The 22,589-nt window shown below is 37.4% G+C and overlaps 1 protein-coding gene across 1 annotated transcript in view; it reads right to left on the bottom strand.

The window, feature by feature from the left end:
• Positions 1 to 1,566: 1,566 nt before the first annotated feature.
• Positions 1,567 to 22,589, bottom strand: part of OTC (ornithine transcarbamylase) — a 60,825-nt gene continuing 39,802 nt past the window's right edge. Inside the window, exons 7-10 of the mRNA XM_054566558.1 lie at positions 15,364 to 15,417; positions 15,141 to 15,290; positions 9,218 to 9,355; positions 1,567 to 3,276 (exon numbers count right to left, since the gene is read on the bottom strand). Coding sequence (XP_054422533.1) covers positions 3,217 to 3,276; positions 9,218 to 9,355; positions 15,141 to 15,290; positions 15,364 to 15,417 — 402 coding nt within the window. The 3' untranslated portion in view covers positions 1,567 to 3,216. The remainder of the gene's footprint in view (positions 3,277 to 9,217; positions 9,356 to 15,140; positions 15,291 to 15,363; positions 15,418 to 22,589) is intronic.

The following is a 22,589-nucleotide window of genomic DNA, read 5'->3' on the forward strand; positions in this document are numbered from 1 at the left end:
GACTCATGGACAAAGCCAAAGTGGGGAAGGATTGAGGGAGGGAGAGGGGGGAGGGGGACAGGGGAAAGTGGTGGGGGGAAGGCGGAGACAAATGTATTTGAAAAATTAAATTAATTAATTTAAAAATAAGTAAGTAAATAAATAAAATCTTTAACAAAAAGATTTAGTCTATATCAGGGAATTCACTTGCATATGTTCTGACCAAGATTCTTTTATCAATACTTGATATTAAATTTTCTGGACAATTATTAGGGATGAATTTCTTTAAAATACTAAAGAATTGCAGGGTTGATCTCAAATTCCTATTTCAATGATCAGTGTCATGTTTTTGCCACATACAGGTGGACAGACAGTCTCATTTCCATCATGGAGTCTTAATGAAACTGTGGCAGAAACTGAAGCAAGACACCAAAACCATCACTGAAGTGTCCCTATGTGTCTCATTTTAATCAAGCACAAGGTGACATTAAAAAATTCCTGATGTAAATAGTTGATAGTAGAGCCAGCCCTACCAGATACTAGCCTTTTGGGTGATTTAAAACAAAGCCCCTATTGAAATTTGGTCTGAAAATTGTTCCCTCTTGGTGGACAACTTACAAAAATGTCACTCCTTCCTCCTGGCTATAAGGCCTGTAAGGGGACACCAGACTTGGTAACTGAAGTACAGACCGGGTGTCAACCCTTACATTTTTCACCTGAGACCTTTACACAGAGTACAACTTGCATGTCAGTATATAGTGTTCCTTGTTGTAGGAGTCTGATCATTGTGACTTGACAGGTTTTTAATTCTTTGATATGACTTTTCTTGTTTGTCAAAACACATTAATCCTACAAAATTGCTGAGTGGTACCATATCTGAAGACATGTCTCAACCATCTCCATAATCTAAACATTGATGAGAGCTTCCAAGACAAAAAGGCCCAAAACAGAATGTGTTATGGTTACCCTCTCCATATGTATTCATCAGTCATTTTTATGACATGAGAAGACTTGCCTTGGAACTTTCACATTGGACCAAGGACGCCTGCCATTTTAACTAAGGTTCTAGTGTTGCTTGCATATGAGGTCTAATGTGGCATTGCCAAGCTAATTTGTGCAGATCTTTCTGCCTGGGGATCTTACAATTGTCAAATCACTAGTACAATATCCATTAGAAATATTTGACATTGAATAATTTTACTAAAGTTCCTGGGAACTTATCACTGAAACAAACAGATGATTCTTCCCTGACATTGAAATCAATGCAATATAATCAGTTGATGTTTTTACTTCCAATGTTACAATGGAAAAAGTCTGGAAGCAAGGAACTCTTTGGCTAGTTATATTAATAAAATGGATAGGATCTATTGCATACACCAGGGACCAAGCATTATTGCTGGGATTTTTGTTGATCTTTGTTATTGCAGTAGTTACATAGGAAAGAGAATGAGGGAGGACAGAGTATAAAGAAACAAGAGATAAAAAATAGTTTGGGGAAAAGTTAGGCTTAATTCCTTCCCTGTTTTCTTTATTCCTGATAATATAAATAATGTCTTCTTAAGATGAAAAATAAAGAGAGCAAACACATTTTTACAGATTTGAGTTGAGAAATATATTAAATTTTGTATACATGATAAAGAAAGATTTAGGACTTTTTGAGGTAAAGTGACTATATGTTACCAAGAAAATGATTATAAGTTCTTTCTTATTGAGGGGTGGAAATTAAACTTCCACTTGGTTCAAAGAATAACTAATAAAAACATGACAGCTCATTACCATGAGGAACCACTTAGAAAGTGGAAGGATACTCAGGATTTTGTCCTTTACATGTAGGCAGTTTCAGGGAGAGGCTCAACAATCCACATGATACCTTCTGCTTAATTCATTCCTATGCCCTCTGCTGAAAGAATATAGTCCATTAAACTCCCCTCTTTCTTAAGTGGTCCTTATAAACTACCACAGACGCAAAAATCACCTTTGATATTTACCAGAGAAAATGATTTTTCCCCTGTAACATTATGAGCCTTTTTCCCTACAAAATGTGTTATTGCATCTTCATTGCAAGTCTAATTTGTAATTCATCTCTTACTTACTCATTTTTAAGTCATAGATATCTGCTGAAAAATATCAGTCGACAAGCCTGAAAACATTCTTCTAATGGGGGAGGTAGAATGTACAGGTAATTACTTTTTTTGTCCTCTGGAAAATACATTATTTTTAAAGTTCCAATTATGTTATTTAAATTTTAACTAAAAATTTTCAAATTATATCATAATAATTCAACATTTCATATTTTAATCACTTACAAGAGACACTAGCTTTAATTACATTATAATAATCCAGTATGCAAATTTTATTATCCTGAAGAAAAACTGGAGGAAGGTTGGGCTACAATATAGCAAGTAGTGGATTTATGAAAATATCTAGTGTGTAGTGTGAGTAGATGCATGATAAGCACAAACACGAAAAAATTAAATTCTCCTGCTGAAGAATTTGAACCTATAAAAATGTTACTCTCTAATGGCTCGTACATTGCTAGCTAGGTATCCATGGTTTTACCACTCTTCACAAATGTTTCCTTAGTGTTGTAACATTAAGTATTCATTACAGAAAAGAGATGTGTGCTCTAGAAGGACCATCCTTCCCACAAGTGACTGGAAAAAGCTCCAGAGTTTAGGCATAGTTATAGCTGTTTTCTAAGAATTTCATCACTTGCCTCCATAAGCGAAAGTCTGTCTACCTCATTTGCCTGAAAATTGCGATATATCAGTAAGATGAATCATTTGGTTTCTTTGTTGGTCCTGGGGAATATGAACACAGCCCACAGATCTACTAGCAGCTGACTCTCTGGTAAATGTTTACTTAGAGATTTGTGTGGGTAATAATTTATTAAGGTAATAAGCATAGATTACAGTTAATGGCTTAGACATTACATATTCTGAACATAGTATTTTATGTTTAGTTGAGGTAAATATATATGATTATTAATATGATGACAAAATGTAACTCAGAAATTGCAAATTAGTTAAAATCAAGTCAAGGCATGTATTACAAGGCATCAATATTTAAATTAAGGACTTTAAGAAAGTTTCACAATGGCAAAGCAACATCATATTGTTCACCTATACCATGTATCAAGATTTGTTTATTTCTCTTATATTCTCTTCTCCTTCCCCCAAAAACTGACTCATTCTGTTACTGGAAAACATCGTTTCTCCCTTGACAAGCATCACAGCATTAAAACTTTGGCTTCTGGAGCTGAGGTGAATAATCTGTCAGCAGGGATACCATGACAGCCTAGGATGACACAACAAAGAAAGAGAAAAAAGAAATGGAAATTAGCAAGAGTCTGCTTAAGGACTTAAGAGGAAGTGGGTTGTAGCTTTGAAGGCATTTGGTAAAATATATTTTCCCAAGGAAATGACAAGGTGACAATTTCTATCTAATATTGATTTTTACTTAGATAAAGGAAGATCAGGAGGAATCAGACTGACACAAACATATGCACAGACATATGCTTACTTAGGCCTCATTCCAGGACTAGTTGAAATGATATATCATGGTGGTAGTGATGATTAGATTTTCCAGTCATAAGTGAAACCTAGGTATTGGCTGGTTTTAGAGAAATATAATCCCTCTCATTTTCATGTTTATACTGTGGTTTGGTCACTTGTAACCTAAATTAGATGTAGAATAATACAAGTAAATCATCTGGAATAACAAATAATGTCTATCTGAATCTGATTACTCATGAGAAAATATTTATAACCAAGAGTACAACTTCCCATTAGGCTGTCAGCCACAAATGGTAATTATCACTTTCACGCTTCCCAGCTTCCACAATAATGGTAATAGTATTAATATCAAACAGTGATGACAAATGTTTATTGAGTGTTACATGCCAGACGAAGTGCCTTATCATGTGTTAGTGGGTTAAGAGATATTTGCCAAGCTCTATGCTAGGTGGTGTGGTGCACTAGAGAGAAATATTTATGCGTTATCTCATTTAATACAGCAACCTTCTATGGTAGCTTCCATTACTATCATTTATAGATGAACTCTGTCCTGGTAATGACAGCTAATACAGAACTGGGTTGGGACCCGTATTTTTCTGACTCCATTCTTTTTTTTAATTGTTGTTCAATTACAGCTGTCCCCATTATTCCCCCACTGCTCTCCCCTGCCCCACCCATCCCCACCTCCACCCTCAATCCTACCCCTCTTTGGTTTGTCCATAGGTCCTTTATACAGGTTCCTTGACACCACTCTCAAGTGATAGTTTTACTACTTTTCAGGTCTGTGCTCTTCCCTTTCCACCGTTTTCCATATGTGTCCCCAGTCTGTATCAGAAATGCAGGTCTTATATTTAAAAGGTATTCATTGAGTATATTTACTGAGCAGTTACCAAATGCCGGGCCCTGTGCTGAGTGATTTATGTGTACCCTAACATTTAATACCCTTTCCAACCGGGTGAGGCGGTAAGGGACATAAAATACAAATGAGGGAACTGAGGCATAGGCATTTTCCTGAGTGGCAGTAGTAAGGGATGGATCTGCATCTGCCTGTGCCTTGACCTTGACCACTCTGCTCAAATGAATCCTAACTTATTTAATCCTTGCAATTTTATGAAGTTGTTTCTATTTTAATCCCTATTTTTATATGAATAAACTGGGCTTTGAGAAATTATAGTACTTGATCAAGATTACACAGAGAGCCAGGATTTTAACCTTATTTTCAAAGCCTGTGTTGTAGAACAAGTACTATATATTGCCTTGAGGCTACAAAAATGTATTGAGCACATATTTAGGGTATTTGTTAGGCACCATTCTATATATAACAAAGAACATTACAGCCAAAATCAATGCTTTGATGCAATTTTCATTATATGGAGTGGGGGTGGGGAGGGATAAGCAACAAATAAATATCAGGTAGTATTAAATGTCATTAGAAAATAAAATAAAAATGGTATAAAGGGGCCTAGGGAACCACTTAAGAGTGGATGGCCAGGGAAGACCTTGTTAAAGGAATGACATTTAAGTTAAGATCTAAATGACAAGAAGAAAGTAGAAAGGCCAGACTCTGGGATAAAAACATCTTGCAGGTAAAACATTTTTAGCCTTTTTATAGGTTCCTGGGACCATATTTCAGGCTTGGTTTTGTTCTCAATTGCTATTACATGTGTGAAATTTATTTTCAAAAGTAAAATCTTAGAAATTCAACTTGAAGTAGAGTTTCTAGATTTAACTAAACAAAATAAAAATAGACAGACAATTAAACTGGCATTTTGGAAAAACAACAATTTTTTATCTATAAATATGTTCCAAATGTGGCATAAGACATTGGCTATACTAAAAAATTATTTATCTAAAATTTCATTTTAACTGGGTGTCCTGTGTTTTATCTGGCACCACTAATATGGAGACAAGTAAGAGACTATAAAATACTGTAATTATATTTGCAATAGTGTTGTGTATCTGAGTGTGAGCCTGATAGCAGTGCTTTGAAGTGTCAGCTTTTTGTGGGGTCCCTTTAAGTTACTTTAGCTCCACAGTAAAATTGGCAGGCACAGGAAGAAACCCTCCTGATTTTATGAGTCATACAGCCTTACTAATTATTAAAAAATACAAAAGCAAGTTTTTGGTGGAGGAAAGGGTGTATTTTTTTAAAAAAGGGATCCAAAGGCTTGTGCATTATGGAGAGAATAATGTGATTACAAGAGTATTCTGAACAACGCTGCTGGAAATCACCCAGCACAGAGGCCTTAAAAAGCTACTCTGAGTGCTAAAAGAGAACACTTTTACTTTTTAAAAGTTATATGCTTTCAGAACAAGTCCTTCACCCTATTTAGTTATATACCTTATTATATACCAGTCATTATGAGCATTTCAGAACTTGAAGGTAAGTTCTATCTTTCCTTCCTCCTTTCATCCTCATTTTAGATGGAACTGTGTGGAAATCATTCTCTAGACTGTAGTACTGTTCACTAGAACTTTCTGCAATGATAGAAATGTTCTGTCTGTGCTGGCAAATACAAATAGTATAGCCAAGAGCCATACTTGGCTGTTGAGCCCTAAAAATGTGGTTAGTATGTCTGAGGAATTGAAACTTAAATGTTATTATATTTTAACTAATAGAAGTTTAACTCTAAAGAGCCACATGCACCTAGTAGCTACTGTATTGGATAAGAAAATTCTAGAAGAAAACAAGCATTGTGCCTTTAGAATATCCCAGAAAAATCTAACAAAAAGTGCTGAGCCTAAATGCCACTCTAAATAAGCTAAGAAGAATTTCTTTGCCTATAAAATAAGAATTTAGACTCTACAGTCTCTAAAGTTTTATCCCACTTGAAAATACTATGCTTTTATGAACTGTACAGTCTGCAGGGACTCCACAATATTCATTTTGTAATCTCCAATGCCTGACAGAGGATCTGGCACACAGCAGGTGTTCAGTATATGGTTGCTGAAGTGAGCTTAACTCAATGGGACATCCAAATTATCTAGCTTAGAGATATAAAGAGTGCAGCATGTATGTCATCACCATCTTTCCAGAATCCATGTCGGGTATCATTACTCAGCTACACCACTCTTTCTTTACAAAACCACAGGCAAGCTTAGGACCTTCTGATATAGTACTCCAAGTAGCCTATTGATGATATTGAGGACCTAAGATTAAAACTCATTTGCCATCTATAGAGCTTGATATGCATATTTTATATATGAAGAACTGGAACCTAGAGAGGTAATACTTGTCTATGATGACACAGCTGACTAGTATTAAAGACAGTTATGGAATTCAAGTCTTCTCACTCCCAGTTAAGCATTCTTTGTATTTTAGACTCTCCACCTTCATTTTAACATAGCTTTGCTTTTTGTTTAAAATATAATTTCCCCTAATAACAGTGGGTACCTCAGGAAGTTGAAGGATGGAGAGATAGTGCTAGACCATAGAAGGATGGAAAATAGGTGGGCATAAGATTTCATTGTATGTATGTCTGTATATATACATACATATTTATATACTTATATTTATTCTTATAAACATGTCAACCATGTGAATATATTATATATTTAATTTTTAAGGTAAATTCAAAGATGTTTTTAAATAAGCTCTTTAAAAATTGAGAAAGTGCAGAGCTTCTCCATAAATGATATTTTAGAAAGCTTTCTTTCAGTTTCCTCTCTGTCTGTCCAAATTTCTAAAAGGAAATATTTTAACAGATTTAGGTTGATTTATTTTTGTAACTCCAATCATACTCTGATAAAGACTAGAGCTGGAGGAAAGTACTTTTGCTATGTTGCTTCCTGAGGTATATGGTTGGACAGCTCACATTTTTTTTCCAAGAATTTGCTGAGTAGTCATGTTGCCTGAATGGTGATCAAAGTATAATTTTTCTTTCTTCATTTTTTACAAATATTCTCTGTGGATGCTTGCTATTGTCTGTTTGTCTGGTTTATGGTGATTCTACTTTTTATGTTCTGTTGTTTGCCCATGCATTTTCTTTTTATTCATCTGGATCTTTGCTCCTCAAATGTGGTCCACAGGAAAGCAGTATCTGCATTACCTAGGTGCTTGTTAGAAATGCTAAACTTTGGCCCCCATCTCAGACTCACTGAATCCAAACTTGTACTTTAACAAGATCTGTAGGTGATTCAAATGGACATTAAAGTTTCAGAAGCACTGGCCTATGTGACATGGCAATTGCCATCTAGCCACAGTTAGCACCCTGAAGTGGCAAGCTAGAAGGTACAGTAAAAAAAAAAAATCATCCTTCATATTAAATATGACAAATTTAGGCCTGATATACAACTTTCCATTGCAAAGGCAGTCATTATTGGCTTCCAAACAGACATAGTGGAGCTTGAATTTCTGCTGGTCACTGTATTTGGTCAACAATGAAAACGCTGATGGTGATAATTATAACAACAGTATTTACAGTGTCTTAGGTGCCATACTAAGTGTTTTACATGTATTATTTTAATGCTCGCAGTAACTTTATCAATCCTCATTTATAGAATAGCTAAATAATTAGCAGATAGTGCTTGTCACCTTGTTTTTCACTACCCCAGAGGTTTTAAAGCTCTAAACTACATTTCCCAGACTACCCAGCAGCTAGGATGCACACATACCACTTAGCTGCATCTACTCAAGACTTGGAGCCATGAGGGAATTAAACGCAGTGGAAGCCATTCGCTGGAATGTTGAGTCTTCTGCTGTATATGCAGGTAGAGGTATCTAGTTCAGTTGGAACAACTATAATGTAGTAGCTAGCATTTAGTTTCAAAGGCCTTAGTTACCAGCTTATGGGTCGTTGTGTCAGTGGTGTTTTGGCTACAAAAATCTACAGTGTTGTTGGGCAATTTTCCTGCCGTGTTGTTTCTGAATGTGTGGTATCCAAGAATGACTTGCTACACCCTCTTTCCTGAGATAATCTGGGAGCTGCTTAATGTCTTTCAATAGATTTCTTTCCCTTTCTCTACCTAGAGTAGACTCTATTGTTTGCCAGTAAAACCTGGCTAATATAGTAATTGCAATCAGTTAAATGACTAAAAGCCAAAAACAAAAAATGATGCTACTAAATTATTGCACTTGAGTATTCAGTTTTCCAGAAAAGAAAGTGACATTTGGGATACTGTAAAGCAGATATCTGATATTAATATTTCCCAGAACAGCGGTGATGAAGATGAAATTAGCAGCATTATGTTAAAGCTACCAATAATTTTTGTTAGTTTTGCTGCAATTCTGGAAATGTTCCATACCTAAAAACAAATGTGTCTGTGTGGCCAAAGTCAAGTGGACAAACAAAACAATTATCTAGGAAAGTTATGAAAGGAAGGAAGACAGGAGGAAGGAAATAAGATTACTTTAAATGCTTATTTTGTAGCAGGCACTAAATAAGGGCCTCTAAAAACATTAACAAGGAGATTGTAAAATAAGAATTGTACAACTTGTAACGGTTGGCAGGCAATGGTGGCTGGTGCTCAGACTAATCAAAAGGAGTAATAATTTCCATTAAAATAGATAATTTTGGAGTGGGATTGGTTTTACTCAAAATGCACTGTAAATGATAATAAGCAGTAATAATCAATTATGAGCTTTCTGGAAAGAAATAGATGCTGTATAAGCAAGTAAAGTAGGTGGATAATCTCAGTCGCTGATTGTTTGCCAAAAGGCATGAATGACCTACTTAGGGTCACCGAGAGAACTCCTTATTCTCCATTCCCCATTTCTTGCTTACCATGATTGTCCACTTTCTGTTTTCAGCCTCTGGGAATACTAGTGATCGTGGAGAATAAAACACTTCATCATCCACTTCTTCTGGCTTTCTGGGCAAGCAGTGTAAAAATGTCCAGTCAGAGGCAGCAACTTTAGCAGTCTAAGGAAGAGATGGGAATAAGACCTTGTTTTGACTATTATGTGTGACTATCACATTTGTTTTCTTTAATATTTAACAGCACATATGGCCTGGAGTCAGAGATCATTGCAAAGGGAGAGACGAAGGAGCATGCAAGGTGATGAAGAAGGGTATGAGCTCAAGGCACCCAGGGGAAATATATATGGTACTTTCAACTTTTGAAAATTTATTGTCATTTTTTTTTATTTGGGAGATTGTCACTCCAAATCAACTCAGTTTTCTGGGATTCTTTCTAGGGGAATAGTGGACATTTCCATGAAGAACTCTACTAGTATAATATGTGGCTGATAGCAAAAGTTACCAATTATACCCCAAAATATTTTAGAAGTTGCTTTTATGTGACTGTGTTGTATTTTGAGCTTATTTCCCAATTCTGCTTTTTAGCACTTGAAGCATACTTTATCACTAGTTAAAACAATTTTGAAAAAGAGCACTGAGATAGGAGTACATTAAACAGGGTTATGGGCACTGTACTAGATGTTTCATTCTTAATGCAAATATTCTAACAGTTTTAATTTTCTACAACAGTTAATTACTGAAAGTTACATTTTCCATCCATTTCATTGTTCACTTACAGATTCAAAACTACATACATTCCTTCATAATTTCTTACCTAAAAATTACTGCCTTTGTACTTAAAATTTGTTTTACCTCCCACTCTAGGTCTAGGTTCAGAACCTTCTGAGTTTCTAAATACTGGAAAAGTGACAAGGGAAAAGAATAACATTTGAACCTGTCATACATCAGTTCGGTTAATGCTTTTCATATCTAGAGTTCCAGCAACAGAACAATGTCTAAGTTTGTCAAGTTAAGTACTGGGTAAACCACAGAGATTTAAAAATTCTCCATGGATATAGAGAACAGACTGACAGCTGTCAGAGGGGAGGTGGTAGAGGGGGCTGGGTGAGAAAGGTGAACGTATTAAGAAAAAAACCCTAATAGACAACAATATAATGATTACCAAAAGGAAAGGAGGGATGGGGCAGGGGAGGTAGGAGAGGATAAAGGGACGGGATAAATGGGGATGGAAGGAGACTTGACTTGGGGGTGGTGAACAGACAATGCAATATATAGGTGATGTATTATAGAGTTGTACACCTGAAACCTATATAATTTTATTAAACAATGTTACTCCAATAAATTCAATTTTTAAAAAGATAAAAATAAAAATTCTCCATAAAAATGTTTGCCACATACATAACAAAGGATTGGCCATAATGTATAAATAACTCCTGTAACCAAGGATAAAAGGAAAAAAAAAACAATAGAAAATGGGCAAAGGATATGATAGTGGTTTATAGAAAAAGACATGGAAATGGACAATAAACACAAAAAGGATGTTTAACTTCATTAGTAATAAGCAAAACGCAAATTTTAAAAAACATGAGATACCAATCTTTAAGATTAAAAATGTAAATAAGGATGGAGAAAGTTTGGAGGGAGTATTATATCGTCAGTCCTTTTCAGATGGGCAATTCGGCAGCATTTCCCATGTTTTATAATGTATATGCCATTTTTCCCATTATGCCATTGTTCCTGGAACCAACAACTGAACAATAGTGAGAGAAGAGCCTTATAACCTCAGACAGACAGAAGAATCAGCTTTAGCACAACCTGACTGGTGGGGAGTGTGGTAGAAACTCAAGAAGGCAGGTGGGGCACCCACAGGTGGCTGTACAAGAAAGATATTGAAATGGCCTGTTGGATCTCCCAGGGTCTAAACCACAAGTGGGGATCTCTAGCATATAGCACCAGAACCCAAAAAAGTACACAGATAACAGACAGTTGCGCAAAGCAGCAGGCGGCTGGAGATGCAAAGAGCCGTTTAAAGGGTCAATGCTTAAATTTTTATTTGCAGACACTTACTCTGATCTCTGACAAAGGCAGGGGCATATTCTGGTGCTGACTCATCCCCCAGATGGCAGCAGCCACCTGGCTCAGGCAGACCACTCCCCTGAAAGGCAACACCACGGGAGGACACAATAGCCCTGCACCCAGGAAGGACTAGGCCCTGGCCCGGTAGTGCTAAAGCCCGACTGCTGAGTATAGAGTGGCAGCCATAGATCATAGTTCTCTGGCTAAAGGGGGTGCAGAGTGGTCAAGAGACGCTTGAGGAGAGACTGGAGATGGAGGCTTTAGGGAGAGAAGAGTAGCTGGAGGGATCCCCATGCTGATTCCACCCCCGTACTGCAGCATCCATCTGGCTCAGGCAGACCACTCCCGAGTGGCAGCAGAGTGAGAGGACCAAATAACCTCACCCCCAGGAGGGACTCTGCCTCGCCCTGTAAAGTCTAAGCTGGCCTGCTGAGTGCAGATTGACTAGATTAGAACCTGAAGGAGACAGCCACAAACAGTAGATTCCTGGAAGTCTTGAACAGAATGCCTAAGATCAGACAGGGTCAACATCTGACATCATCAGAGACGGATCCAGAAAGAAAAAACAGTGGTCTCCTCCAATAGAAGTTCACGCCAAAAATTCAGGAAATCAAGACAGATCAATTGAAGAAGCAGAGGCAAAAAAAGAAGAGTCTCACAAATAATGGGAAGACAAAGACACACCCCCCGCCACCTCCCGTTGAAGGGAAAGGAGGAAGCCCGAGAAAGAAAAATCAATGAAATAGAGGCAAGTAAACTATCAGATATTAAGTTCCAAACACCGGTTCTAAGGAAGCTTGATGAGCTCAGAGAGAATTACAGGAAAACTATGAGGAAGTTACTGCAAACTATATCAGCATGAAAAAGGACATAGAAAATATCAATAAGAGACAAGAGGAAATGAAGAATACAATTTCTGAATTGAAGAACACAGCAGAAGGAATCAAAGCAGGCTAAATGAAGCAGAGGATCAAATCAGTGAGCTGGATGACAAGGGAGAAAAGAGCTGCCAGAAAGAGCAAGACAATGAAAAAAAGGCTCAAAAAGAATGAAGAGGCATTGAGGGAAATGCAGGACAGCCTGAAACGTAATAATATCCGTGTAATAGGGATACCAAAAGGAGAAAAAGAGGAGCAAGGGATAGAGAATCTGTTTGAAAAAGTAATGATGGAAAACTTCCCTCATTGGAAGAGAGAAAAAGTCACAGAAGTCCAGGAAGCACAGAGGGTCCCATTCAAGAGGAATCCAATGAGGCCCACTCCAAGACACATCATCATTAAAATGGCAAATATCAAAGACAAACAGAGAATCCTAAAGGCAGCAAGGGAGGAAGAGGGAGTAACATATAAGCGAGCCCCAGTACAGCTGGCAGTTGACTTCTCAACAGAAACTCTGCAAGCCAGAAGGGAGTGGCAAGAAATATTCCAAGTCATGAAAAGCAAAGGCCTGCCACCAAGACTGCTCTACCCAGCAAGGCTCTCAATTAAAATGGAAGGTGAAATAAGGAGTTTCCTAGACAAAAGAAGACTAAAATACCCCTCCACCAAACCAGCACTGCAAAATATGCTAAAGGGGCTGCTTTAAGATGAAGAAAAATAGTCTATAAATACCCAGTTCCTTTCACAGTTACCAATACTTAATATTACCAATATTTTTAATACTTATTAATCTGATTGTGACAATGATGTGTTATTTTAATTGTTACTTTATTATTTGTTGAAACTAAACATGTTTTACTATATTTCTTGCCTATTTCTATTATTTTTTAAAAAAGCTTTAAATGACTTATTGGTATTCTTTATCCACTTATCGATTAAAGGATTGTAGAATTTTTTTTCCCTAAAACGACAACAACGACAACAACAACAATTATTAACCCTTTTTTAGATGTGTGGCAAATAATTTCCTATTCTATTACTTGTCCTTTAACTTTTTGTATATGTATATTACTATATAGTCTTAAATGTTTAATATAGTCATATTGTCAATATTTGACTTTATAGCTTCTGGATTTGAATATTTTACTTCAGGGTAAGTAAAATATTATTTTGCATTTCCTCCTAAAACTCCTTAGATTTTATATATTGATTTTTAACTCACCTGAATATTTTTTGTATACTGTGTGAAATAGGGCTCTCTATTTGTTTTATTTCAAGTAACAGTGGTCCATGCACCTTATTTGTTGAGTAAACCTTATTTCCCCCATTGATCTGGAATATCAGTTTAATCATATATTACATTGTTAGTCAGATATACATATATATATATATATATATATGTTTCCCGATTGCTCATTTTATTTTATTGATCTACTTGATTATTTCTCTGCTGGTGTCATGTTTTAATTGCTGAGACTTTATAATGGATTTAAACTTTTTAATATTTTATAATGGATCTTGACATTTAAAAAAATAAATAAAATCAATCTGCATTGCAAAAAAAAGAAAGAAGGAACTCTTCCCTTTTGTGAGGACATAGATGGAACTGGAGAATATTAGAGTAAGTGAAATAAGCCAGTCGGTGAAAGATAAATACCATATGATCTCACCTATAAGTGGAATCTATTCAACAAAGTAAACTAACGAACAAAATAAACCACAGGCAAGGCAACATGGAGCAGACTGAAAGTGACCAGAGGGGAAGGGGAAGAAGGACAATGGTGGAAAGAAGGAGAAGGGACTAAACAAACATGTATGAATGACCCGTAAACATGGACATCAGAGTGGGAATTGACTGTGCGAGACGGGGCGGGGAGGGAATGGTAGAGGAGGATAAAGGGGGAAAAATTGAGAAAACTGTAATAGAATGAACATAATTTAAAAATAAAAAATTTAAAAAATTAAATGAATGGATAAGTGAAAATGTAAGTTGGAATAATACGTATAATATACCATTTATGATAAATCAATTGTTGTGTGTCTAGGCATATGTAAATACACAGAGAAGTTCTGCAAAGAGACACATCAGATTGATAAACACTGGCTACTTCTGGGAATAGTCACTGTTAAGGGGAGGGGGAAAGAAATTTTCACATTTTATGTTTCAAACTTTATTCCATTGGCATACATGAACAAGGAGCTTATATATATGTATTACTTTATCAATAAAATATCTACTATAATTCCTTAATCCCTTTTTCACTAAAACAGGTTACTTACCCTGCTGACAAAATCCCAATATCCACCTGACTTTTAGGGTTTTCCTCCAGAACAGTGGTTGTCAAAGTGTGACCCTAGAGCAGCAGCATCGCATCACCTGGGAACTTGGTAGAAATGCAGATCTTGGGTCTCACCCCTCAACTACTGATTCAACATCCCTGTGGGAGTGGGGTCCTTCCAGCTGTGTATTAACACCTCCTCCAGGCAATTCTAATGCATTCTCAAGATCAAGCATTGCTTCCAATATCATGAAAGGCATCACAATAGATAGGATGCCCCTGGGAATGCCCTGGAGGCAGTTAGCAAAACTCAACTGGACTTGAGTCCTTAGAAAATAGAGTCAAGGATTGGCCTGAAGAACATAATTATTGGACATTTCTTCTAGAAGAAATCATGAGAAACTGCATGCAACAGAAGTAACCTTGTATCTGTAAACATATAAAGTATAAAGCATTTTGATGCCTACATTGCTGTGAGAGAAAAAAGTTAGCTTCTTCTGCCTGGGTTTAAAATTCCTTGAAATAGGACAGAAGTGTCTTTCTAAAGGATGTAGCTAACCTTCAGGGATAAAGAAATCCCTAGGGGATACAGTCAGTGGGTCCTTCATAGGGAGTGAAAGGACAGTCTGCTCCCCTTAAAGTGAATGAGTAATTAGATGATTCTGGCCTTTATCAATGGAATTAATGAACCTTCAGAGAGGCATCAATTTGTACCTTCATTGTAACCTGGTAACCTTGGAAAGCCTGGAGCCGCTTTTTCTTCTCCTCTTCTTGTCCCATGCTTATCCAAGTGTCTGTAATTAATACATTGCCTCCACGAGCCGCTTCCAATGGATCATTCGTCAGTGACAGTTTGGTATTGTTCTAGAATACACAAGCATGCCAATTATACATGGGACAGATAAAGGCAATAATAACTTTATGTATGGGAACATACCTCCTTGGCATACCGCTCTGCTAACTTGATTACACTGGGATCCGGCTCATAACCCTGAAGGGGGAAGAATTTAACTGTTATTTAGGTAATTTTATTCTATATGCTTTATTACATAAGGATTATATTCTTTTCAACAATATCCCCACTCTTTTCCCTTTTTATACTTTAAGTTGTAACACAACTGTGTTCAGTAGTATATGATATTTACATATTGATCAAACCTTAATAGTGCCTTGGCATTTTAAAATATAACCAATCGCCCCATTTTTATTTTATTGTTTTGACCTCTTTAGTCATAAACTCAACAGAGTAGGGTGCTTTTTAGCTCTTGGTTGCACTGCTTCTTGTTCCTCTAATAGTTTAAGAGGATCATATACATAATTCTATACGACCTTATGCAGTTTTGTCTGAGTCTTTCCACAAGCTGTTTTTTTTTTTTAATGCTCTTTTGTCTGAAATGCTTTTCCACACCCACTCCATGTGGATAACACTTTCAGGTCTCAGCTCAAATATTTCCTACTCAGAAAAACCTTCCATGACCACCCCAGCTAAATACTAACAGCCTACACACACACATTCTTTTACACCCATCAACAAGTGTTCTGAGTGTTGGGCACTTGCTCAGAAATGGCACTTACACAGCAAGCACACTTTTGTTCAAGTATACTTGGAATGGTTTGGTGAGAGAAAGGTTAGGACTTGAGTGAGGCAAGAAAGTTGCCTAGGGCACAAAATCTAAGGAGGCACTCACTGTCAGAATCCTGCAAGTACAAATTTTGCACCATATGGTACCCCGCTTGCACACCTTAGCCTCAGCTCCAGGTGAGAGGACATTATAGGAGCAGCCAAAATGCTCACGCTATTCCAGACCCCACAGGTGGCTCCTCTGCCTCCATCCTCTCCTTCCAATCTGTTCTGTGTATTATAACAAGAATTGTTTTTTTCTGAAGCCTTCAATGTTTACTATTTGTTTCTTAAGTCAAAGCTGATTAAGAGTATCAAGGCTCCCCACTGACACCCCCTGCTTCTGTCTGTTTTAATTCTTCTCAACATCTTGCTGTAGGAAAGCCACTCTTATTGACATCCCTGCACATGTCTTGCCCTTTTCTGTCATCACAGCCTTTTACCCTTGCATACCACCCTCTTTGTCCTCTCCTGGGTGTCTTCAAAAGAACCTGTCAGCTCCTCCTTTGTCAAAACTCTAGCCCAGCTTCACCTCTATACCCTCCATATGGAAGTCTTGTCAGTCCAAACACCATAATTATTCTCATTTTTTCCTTCATGCTTCTCATTTTCCTGAGTTCTTAGCTTTCATTATGAGTTGGTTTTTATAAATTCTCAGTAGGGCATTGTGGTGGATGCTGTCATGTGCCACCCAGATTCCCCTTCATAAATAAAGGACTTATTCCCCCAGCTGCTAGGCATGCTGCTGAAAGATGACTTTCAGCTGTCAGCCTTCTCTGGGCACTGTCTCAGCTTCAGAGAGCTGACACACCCAAGGTCACATACCTTTATAGGGCAACCTACATTCCATGACTGGTTGACAGGAGCGTATGAAAACCACACTCCGTCCTCCCACCTCACAACAACTCTGAATGGCCATCTCAGTCTGGACTTCTCCATAAAGTCAGCAGAAGTGGTTGTTAGGCCTGCATCACACCTTGATTTCTCCCTCTCCTCACTCCAGCTTCCTCCACCTCCCTTACACAGGTGTTAATCCCAAGGGCACACCCTAATAAAAATCCTGCAGGATAAATTCTGTCTCAGAGTCTGCTTCCCAGGAATCTCAACCTGTGAAATGTATGTTCAAGTTTATTTATTTGAAATTGTGTTTATTTGCACATGATTGTCTACCATAATTCCTTCTCTCATTACAAAATTCTTAAGGAGAGAACTATTCAGCCCTGGCTAGGTGGCTCAGTTGGTTGGAGTGTCATCCCATACAAAAAAAGATTGCATGTTCAATTCCTGGTTGTGGGTTTGATCTCCAGTCACGTATAAGAGGCAACCAATTGATGTTTTTCTCTTTTACATAGATGTTTCTCTCTCTCCCTTCCTCTGTCTCTAAAATCAATCAACAGATCCTAGGGTAAGGATTTTTGAAAAAAAACTATTCAGATGTTGATGATGATGGTTATAGACTTTTTAGCAGCTTTACTACCCTTAAAACAGCCATAAATTTTGGAATTTTGTTTATCAGAATTTGGGGGAGGTATTTAATAAAGATTTAATAATTTAGTAACTAATGTAGTGCACGTTCATACTGGTAAACGTAAATGAAGAGACTTGGCTATAACCTCATGTGCCTCCTGCCCTGAAAATTTAGCCTTCCCTTTGAAGAGCAGGTTTTTGTACTCCCTAAGTATAATCATTCTTAGAGAAGGAATCAATAAGTACCTAGAGAACCAACGGAGAGGTTTGGAAATTAGAAAATCACCCAACCTTGCATGCACTGGGCCATGACTGAGAATACAAAGTGGAATTCTTTATTCACAGCTCAGCTTTCAATACTAAATCACTCATTGGCTTTTACATAAATGTTAAAACCAGAGGAGGAAGATGATTAACAAACCCCGTTCGGTCTAAATATTCACTTAGAATGATGTTAAAATCATTACCATCAATAGTTTATGGAGCAATTTTACAATCAAGGACAAAATTATGTTTTCTTGAACATGTAAGTTATTCTTGGTTGAAGAATGGGGAAATAGATTAATTATGGCCTTGGAAACTTTTTAGTGCTTCTTAAATTTACAATAAATCTCCTAGCTCTATCTTCAAAGGAAATAGGTCTACTTATAAATTGGTAGAACAACTTCTACACTATCAGACTTTCCAGAAGACATTTTAAAACTCTTACTCCCACCAAGAATTAACCGGGTTTTAGTACACTTTATCATTTAAATGAGTTTCTGCATAAGAACAATACTGAAATTACTTTTTAACATTGGATTTTTTTTCTTTTGATGCTAATAAAACACCTCTGACATGCAATAAAATGTTTAAATCTATTTCTCCACCAGAATAAATCATTTCTAAAACATCTTATAGCAAGGAACAATTATTGTTAATATATGTTTTATCTGTAAAAACTAAATGTGGTAATAGTTCACATTAATACATTTCCTCAAACTAGATTTGTAGTAAGAGTGCTAATTCTTCCCGTAAAGTGAAGAAGCACCACCTTACGCACATGTGAAATCTGACCCTTTATTTCAGTGCATGCTGAACAGAAGAGAATTATCTGCTGTAAGAGTTATCTCTCTGAGTCCCCAAAGTTTACTATAATAGGGTGACTGCTTTTTCTTCTATGGCAAGTGTATTAGGCAGAATAGTGTCCTCCAAATAGTTCATTCCTACCCAAAATCTCAGGATGTGACCTTATTTAGAAGTAAGGTCTTTGTCATTAGTTAAGATGAGGTCATACTGGATCAGGGTGGGACTGAATGTAATATGTCTTCATAAAAGAGGGTCATTTGTAAAGAGAAACATAGACAAAAAGGGAAGGAGATAGAGGCAGAGGTTGAAGTGATGCAACCACAAACCAAGGAATACTTGGAGCCACCAGAAGTAGAAAGCGACAAGGAAGGATCCTGCCCTAGAGGCTTCAAAAAGAGTGTGGCCCTGCCAGCACCTTGATTTTGGACTTCTAGTCCCTAGAATAAACAGTGAAACAATAAATTTCTATTGTTTTAAGCCACCAACGTTGTGATAATTTGTTAGCCCCTGCAAATTAAGGCAGCAGGGTGCACTGACTCAAACTGATCCAGCAAAAACACTAGGGAAAAGCATTTTGTTTAGTGTTGTTTTGTTTTTGCAGAATTAAAAGACAATGCCGACGCTCTACCCAGATGCCAATCAGAAGGTCCTTTTTTATAGCCCTTGCTCCCTGTCCCCATTTCAGTGTGCTTTTCACACAGAACCCTACTGTTCTTCAGAAAATGGCCCTCTCACTACCAGCTGCTTTTCTTGTCAAAAGTGCCAGATTTGTCACCCCTTGTCCCCTTGCTACCCTTGACCAAGGACTGGTTCAAAGGATGAAAGCCCACCTTCCTTTCCCCAGGCTGGAATAGCTCTGGGGTATAACTTACACTCCAGAGCGCCTGTGGGATCAAGCTGAAGTTCCCTTTTGTGAGGCCGTGCCTGACATGGCACTAGGGTGACCAAATTATCCTGGTTTGCTTGGGACTCTCCCAGTTTTAGAGCTGATAGTCCCATATCCCCAGAAATCCCTAGTCTTGAGCAAACCAAGCTGGTTGGTCACTGTTAATGGAATTATTGCTTAGACTCTTCCCTTTCTCTGTTCTGATACCCCTATTCCCCTACAGGTTTCCCTTAGGAGTACTTCCTTAATAAATCACTTGTATATGAATCTTCATGGGGATCTCCTTGTGGAGAGCTTGGCCCAAGACATTGGTAGAGGGTGGGGGTGAAGACTGAATGCTTGAACTAATGCAAGGACTGGAATATTTCCTGTTGGAGAAATTCAGCTATTAATCTACCTTGTGAAATTCAAGTTCCTGGTGATTGACAAATAAACAAAAGTCAAGAAACAAAAGCTGGGAGGAATTTTTAGTCCTCAAATATTTACTTCTGGATGTCTTAGCTTATCAGAGTGAACCACTGCAGTGACTATTAACAGCAAACACATGCTTGATTAGAAACACACTGGTGCACAATAATTGTGAGTAGACATCATTAATGACAGGTTCAATTTTATCTTTTACTTTGTTTCTGAAATGGTTTCTATTGAGGGGAAGTTTCCTTTCAAAAGACTCCTGATAGAATATTAGTATTCAGTGAAAAACATAATGGGGAAAACAATTCAGCAGAGATGGGATTTTTTGTTTAAACATTCTGTGGGAATCCTTCAGGACTGCTTTGTGTACGCATCTCCTGTAGAGTTAATTTTTATCCTCTAAAAGGCCTATTTAGCTCTGGCTGGTGTGATTCAGTGGATTGAGTGCTGAACCTGCAAACCAAAGGGTCACCAGTTCAATTCCCAGTCAGAGCACATGCCTGGGTTGCAGGCCAGGTCCCCTGTGGGGGCGCGTGAGAGGGAACCACACATTGATGTTTCTCTCCATCTCTTAATCCCTCCCTTCCTCTCTCTCTCTCTCTCTCTCTCTCTCTTTTTTAAGTGCTAATATAGACTTTTTTATGACAGGAATCTTCATGTCTTAATTAATCAATTACAAAGTAAATTACAGACAATTACAAAGTAAAACCACAGAGAGAAATACTATTATATACATATTGGTTCTAATGTGTTTAAAAATTGACAATACCAAGTGCTGGTGAGGCTAGGAAGGAAGGAAAAGTATTATCCATTGCTAGTAGGAGTAAATATTTGTCTATTTTTGGTAATATTGCAAAAGATGTTTGTATTACTTAGAAAAGCAGAATGTTTTTACGGTAAACCACCCAGAGATTCTACCCTGAAGTATACATCTTAGAAACACTCTTGCATACATACACCAGAGAATGCTCAAAATGTTCATTGGAACATGATTTATATCTCTCTTAAAATAAAAATAAATATAAAAAATAAAACGCCTATTTATTTTGAATGAGGCTGTGGGTTATTTTAATCTAAGGTTGTCCTAGGGGAATCTGCATTTTTTATTTTGGTATGTTTATTTATGCTTTTATGTTATTATGGAGGTAAAACATTTACATATTAAGAAATTCAAAACATATAAAAGAATATACCATGAAAATAAAGTCTTTCTCCTACCTCTCTTCTTGAACTTCCCAGTTCCCCTTCTCAGAGCAACAACTATAGTATATTACCAGGTCATTATTTCTCAGAAGGGTCATTTTAGGCCTCTGAAAGAAGTACTGCTTCCTGAGCATTCTATGAGAGATTAACAGCAATGTAAGAAGTATATGGGGGTCAGGTTCACAGCCATGTGGGACTGAGACTTTAAAAGCTTATGAGTCCCTCAAGTTGAGTTTGAAGCACTAAGCTGGTGCAAGTGCCATCATGGTGACTTTCATGTTAGATTAACATTTTTCTTTTTATGTTTTTAAAGATTTTACTCATTTATTTCTAGAGAGAGGGGAAGGGATGGAGAAAGGGAGAGAGAGAAACATCAATGTGTGGTTGCCTCCTGTGTACCCTCCACTGGGGACCTGGCCCACAACCCAGGCATGTGCCCTGACTGGGAATCCAACCAGCAACCCTTTGGTTCACAGGGTGGCACTCAATCCACTGAGCCACACCAACCAGGTCTAGATTGGCATTTTTCTATCAAACTCCAGTATAGTAGTCCTCCATTATATGCAGTTTTCCGTGTCAAAGTTTCAGTTACCCACAGGCAACTGTTGTTCAAAAATACCAAGTGGAAAATTCCAGAAATAAATGACTGATATGTTTTCAATTGTGTGCCATTGTGAACAGTGTGATGAAATGTCACACCATCCTTCTCATCCCATCCAGGATGTGAATCATCCCTTTGTCTAGCATATCCATGTTGTGTACACTGCCTGTCCTTACTCACTTTATAGCTGTTTCGGTTACCAGATCAACTGTTGAGGTTTGCAGTGCTTATGTTCAACTTTGAGGTTTGTAGTCCTTATTTTACTTAATAATGTCTCATTCACCTCACTTCATCTCACCATGTAGGCATTTTACTATCTCACACTATCATAAGAAGGGGGAGTGCAGTACAATAACATATTTACAGAGAGGCCATAGTCACGTAATTTTTATTAGTGTGTTATAATTGTTCTATTCTATTATTAGTTATTATTATTAATCTCTTACCAGGCCTAATTTATAAGTTAAACTTTATCATAGGTATGTATGAATAGGAAAAAATAGTGTATATAGAGTTTGGTATTCTCTGCAGTGTCAAGCATCTACTGGGGGTCTTGGAATGTATTCCCCATGATAAGGGGGGATGACTCTATTAAAAAAATGATGGCATTCACCCTGTGCCTTGTGAGTTCTATGCTGTCTGGATTTTACTGCTTTCTTCAGCCTTTGTGGTACCAGTGCACAAGGATGCCAGTCATCACAATAGCTGGTTTCAGGGCATTCGAGGTGATAATTCAGACATGCTTTTACACAGACTCATAGGATGAAAGGTATCAGCCACAACTATTTCGTAGAGGTGAAAAAGTAGGCACTCAAGAGCCCAAATAGCTATAACAGTAGGGCTGATAACATAACCTAAATTTTGTGACCTCACCTCTGCTCTTGAATGGAAGACAGGTTTGTT

The sequence above is a fragment of the Pteronotus mesoamericanus genome, unplaced genomic scaffold (genome assembly GCF_021234165.1).
Source record: "Pteronotus mesoamericanus isolate MK-2021 breed Mesoamerican mustached bat unplaced genomic scaffold, CSHL_Meso_final contig_173, whole genome shotgun sequence".
NCBI lineage: Eukaryota > Metazoa > Chordata > Mammalia > Chiroptera > Mormoopidae > Pteronotus > Pteronotus mesoamericanus.